Below are 4223 nucleotides of genomic sequence, written 5' to 3' on the forward strand. Positions count from 1 at the left end.
ACCCACCACCTTTTGATGTATAAAGGTCCACGCTCAACCAACTGAGCCACACTGGTCAGGGCTTCCTACTTTATTTTTATAGAGGAAAAAAAAATGGCACTGGCTCTACTTTGCAGCCTAGTTCCAGAACATGATATAAATCTTTTTTGTTTGTTTGTTTGTTTTTCCCATTTATTTATTTTTTTTTAGGGAGAATGGAAGGGGGTGGGGGACATATAGACAGATACATCCATTGGTTGCCTCCCGAACCTGCAACCCAGGTAAGTGCCCTTGGCTGGGAATCAAGCCCACTACCCTTCAGTGTGCCCATGGATGCTCTAACCACTGAGCAACCGGCTAGGGCATTGTAGTTACTTTTTTATGCTAACCAACTACGCAGAGTTGCTCTGCATTATATAATGCTTAAGAAGAACCCAGGGTTCTTCTTAAGAGAGCTGGTCCATGTCCTAAGTGTAGAGAGAATTCACAGGAGAGTTACTTGAGGAGCAGGATGGTTGGGAAAGATTTCTGGTGTTGGTCAGAAGGAATTGGTCTTCCCTGATCACCTAGTCTGTTAACCATTCCCCCAACATGCACAACAAACTATCTTACAATCCTGTTTCATTTCAATCATAACATTTATTACTGTTTGAATACATCTTGTTCACCTATTTACTTATTTATTGTTTACTCCTCTAGAATGTAATTTTTAGGAGGGCAATTGACTGTATTCCCAGCATCTGGGACAGTGTATGTTTTGTGCATAGATGAGCATCCATGGTCAAATGTCGTTGAGTGAAAATGAATGAGAGATGTTGGGGTGTTATTGGGGATGAAGAAGGGACAGGGGAGAGACAATAAGGAGAGGCTTGCTGGGACTAGAGCCTGCCTCGGAGAGAGAGTATATTTCCAACTCCTTTGGTAGCTGCTGTTTCTACTCTGTTGTCAGACTTCACATTCCCAGCCTGGCTGAGGAGTAAGGTACAGTCATCGAAGCACCCCTTTCTTGCTGCTACAAAGACTAGCCCATGGACCCGTTTGGTTTTCTGTGTTTGACCACTGAATTTCCTAAGAAGTTCCAAAGCTAGCAGAGTTTCAGTTATGGAAGTCACTGCATCTTTGGGCCAGCCTGGCTGGCAGGGCAGAAGGGATGGTGAGAGGAGAAGCCAGTGCAGGGGCCAAGGTCTCCCCCGTCCTTACATTGCTCAGCCCCTGCCCAAGGGCAAACAGTGCCTTTGTAGGAATGGCTGAACACCACCTGCATTCCTTGTCACACCTCAGGAGATGAGCGGCTGGTCCCAAATGAAAGACACATCTGGCCTGTCACACCTTGACCCTCCCCACTGCTAAGCAGTGGCCCAGACATGAAGAAAAGCTCTTGTCCTCTTTTCACAGGTTGTTATCGGCTGGTAGACTATTTGGAAGGGATCCAGAAGAATTTTGATGAGGCTGCCAAGGTGTTGAAGTTCAACTGTGAAGAGAACAAACACAGTGATAGCTGCTACAAACTGGGGGCCTATTATGTGACCGGAAAAGGTAAGGAGGGCCTGCTTTCCTTGGTACTTGTCATTGATAGTGCTGACCTCATACTGAGCCCTTTTTGCAGAAGGGTCCTCACAGGCATTGGGGAAGCACGTTGCAGGAAGATTTGGAAATGAGTTCAGCAGAATGGTGAGGGGAAGAGTACAACCTTTTAAGTTAGGCAGACCTCAGGGAATGTTACTTGCAAGGAGTGAGTGGGATCTTGAGCCAGTCACTTAACCTTTGTGCCTGTTACATCACCTGTAAAATACTTCATAGGGATTTTGTGAAGATTAAAAAGGATAAAGTAGGTAAGGCATCAGCACATGCCTGGCCCAGAGGAGGGGATCAGTAATGGTTAATTCCCTTCCATCTATCTTTTCTCCTCATGCCCTATTGCTGTCATCACTGGAGTAGCTTTTAAGTTATCTATTGCTAAATAGCAAATTATCTTAGCAAATTTACCCCTGCCCAAGGGCAAACAATGCCTTTGTAGGAATGGCTGAACACCACCTGCATTCCTTGTCACACCTCAGGAGAACAGCGGCTGGTCCTAAATGAAAGACACATCTGACCCGTCACACCTTGACCCTCCCCACTGCTAAGCAGTGGCCCAGACATGAAGAAAAGCTCTTGTCCTCTTTTCACAGGTTGTTATCGGCTGGTAGACTATTTGGAAGGGATCCAGAAGAATTTTGATGAGGCTGCCAAGGTGTTGAAGTTCAACTGTGAAGAGAACAAACACAGTGATAGCTGCTACAAACTGGGGGCCTATTATGTGACCGGAAAAGGTAAGGAGGGCCTGCTTTCCTTGGTACTTGTCATTGATAGTGCTGACCTCATACTGAGCCCTTTTTGCAGAAGGGTCCTCACAGGCATTGGGGAAGCACGTTGCAGGAAGATTTGGAAATGAGTTCAGCAGAATGGTGAGGGGAAGAGTACAACCTTTTAAGTTAGGCAGACCTCAGGGAATGTTACTTGCAAGGAGTGAGTGGGATCTTGAGCCAGTCACTTAACCTTTGTGCCTGTTACATCACCTGTAAAATACTTCATAGGGATTTTGTGAAGATTAAAAAGGATAAAGTAGGTAAGGCATCAGCACATGCCTGGCCCAGAGGAGGGGATCAGTAATGGTTAATTCCCTTCCATCTATCTTTTCTCCTCATGCCCTATTGCTGTCATCACTGGAGTAGCTTTTAAGTTATCTATTGCTAAATAGCAAATTATCTTAGCAAATTTACTTCACATAGTTTCTGTGGGGTCAGGAATTGGGGAGTAGCTTAGCTGTGTGCCTCAGGGTCTCTCATGATTTTTTTTTTAGACATTAGCCAGGGAGTTAAGGGTGCAGTTATTTGAAGGCTTGACTGGAACTGGATTTTTCCCATTTTAAGATGACTTACTCATGTGGCTGTTGGTAAATACTTCCTTCTGTTCCTTGCCAGCTGTTATCAGGTGACCTCAGTTCCTTGTGACATGGCTCTCTCTATGTGTCCTCATGCCATGGCATCTGGCTTCCTCCAGAGTGAGTGATCCAAGAGAGAGAACAAGAAGGAATCTTCAATGTCTTTTGATGAATCTTCAATGGCCTACCCTTAGATATCACACATGTTTCATCCTCATCACATTCTATTTATTAGAAGTGAGTCAGTAAGTCTAGTCCATATTAAGGGGAGAAAACTTAAAAGTCCACCTCTCAAAACCAGAAATATCAAAGAATTTATGGACATATTTAGAACCACTACAAATAGGGAATATGACCTTTGATAGGCAGCTATTTTTTTGCTCACCAGATCATGAGCTTCTTGAAGATGTTATGATTCATTCATCCCTTGTTCCCCGTGCCCAAGCCTGGTTGGAGAGTTGTTCAGTGAAAGTTTGATGAAGAAGATGTCTTTTTAATTCTCTGGAGCTGTGTAGATTATTTCTGCTTTCACATGGGACATTGGTTCTGTGGTAGTCCCTATTTTGATGAAAGTTTATCATCATCAAGAATATTAGTTTCCCTTCTGCTGCAAGGGGGCATTTCTTTAACTTAGTAATTTTCTTAATATCCTAACCTAAGGAAATAACTAAAAATGCAAATAAAGGTAATGTGCAAAGATATTCACCCCAGCATTATTCATCTGGCAAACTTATCATTAATTTATAGTGTATAAGCAGTATATAACTGCATTATATTATTTTTTAAATTGTCTACCAACAGTAGCAGCTTAGTTAAATAATATAACTTCCATTGGATGGAATGTTATTTAGCACATTAAAAAATGTTTCTGCCCTGGCTGGTTTGGTTCAGTGGATAGAGCGTTGGCCTATGGACTAAAAGGTCCTGGGTTTGCCAGAACTGGTTTGGCTCAGTGGATAGAGCATCGGCCTGCGGACTCAAGGGTCCCAGGTTCGATTCCGGTCAGGGGCGTGTGCCTTGGTTGCGGGCACATCCCGAGTGGGGGCGTACAGGGGGCAGCTGATCGATGTTTCTCTCTCATCGATGTTTCTAACTCTCTATCTCTCTCCCTTCCTCTCTGTAAAAAATCAATAAAACATATTTTAAAAAAAAATACAGTTCCTCATGTTGTGGTGACCCCCAACCATAAAAAATTATAGGAAAAAAATAATAAAATAAATAAATAAATAAAAGGTCCTGGGTTTGATTCCAGTTGGAGGCACATGCCTGGGTTGCGGGCTCGATCCCTAGTGGGGGGCGTGCAGGAGGCAGCTGATTGGTG

The 4223-nt window shown here is 43.7% G+C and overlaps 1 protein-coding gene across 2 annotated transcripts in view; it reads left to right on the forward strand.

Moving 5' to 3' along the window:
* LOC102247667 (cytochrome c oxidase assembly factor 7) overlaps window positions 1-4223 on the forward strand; it is a 15425-nt gene that overhangs the window by 964 nt on the left and 10238 nt on the right. Inside the window, exon 2 of one of the 2 annotated variants that reach the window (XM_005872460.2) lies at window positions 1375-1515. In XM_005872460.2, coding sequence (XP_005872522.1) covers window positions 1375-1515 — 141 coding nt within the window. Of the gene's footprint in view, window positions 1-1374; window positions 1516-1994; window positions 2292-4223 lie in introns of those variants that run through there. The other variant, XM_005872461.2, reaches the window with a different exon arrangement.

Source organism: Myotis brandtii, unplaced genomic scaffold (assembly GCF_000412655.1).
Source record: "Myotis brandtii unplaced genomic scaffold, ASM41265v1 scaffold382, whole genome shotgun sequence".
Lineage (NCBI taxonomy): Eukaryota > Metazoa > Chordata > Mammalia > Chiroptera > Vespertilionidae > Myotis > Myotis brandtii.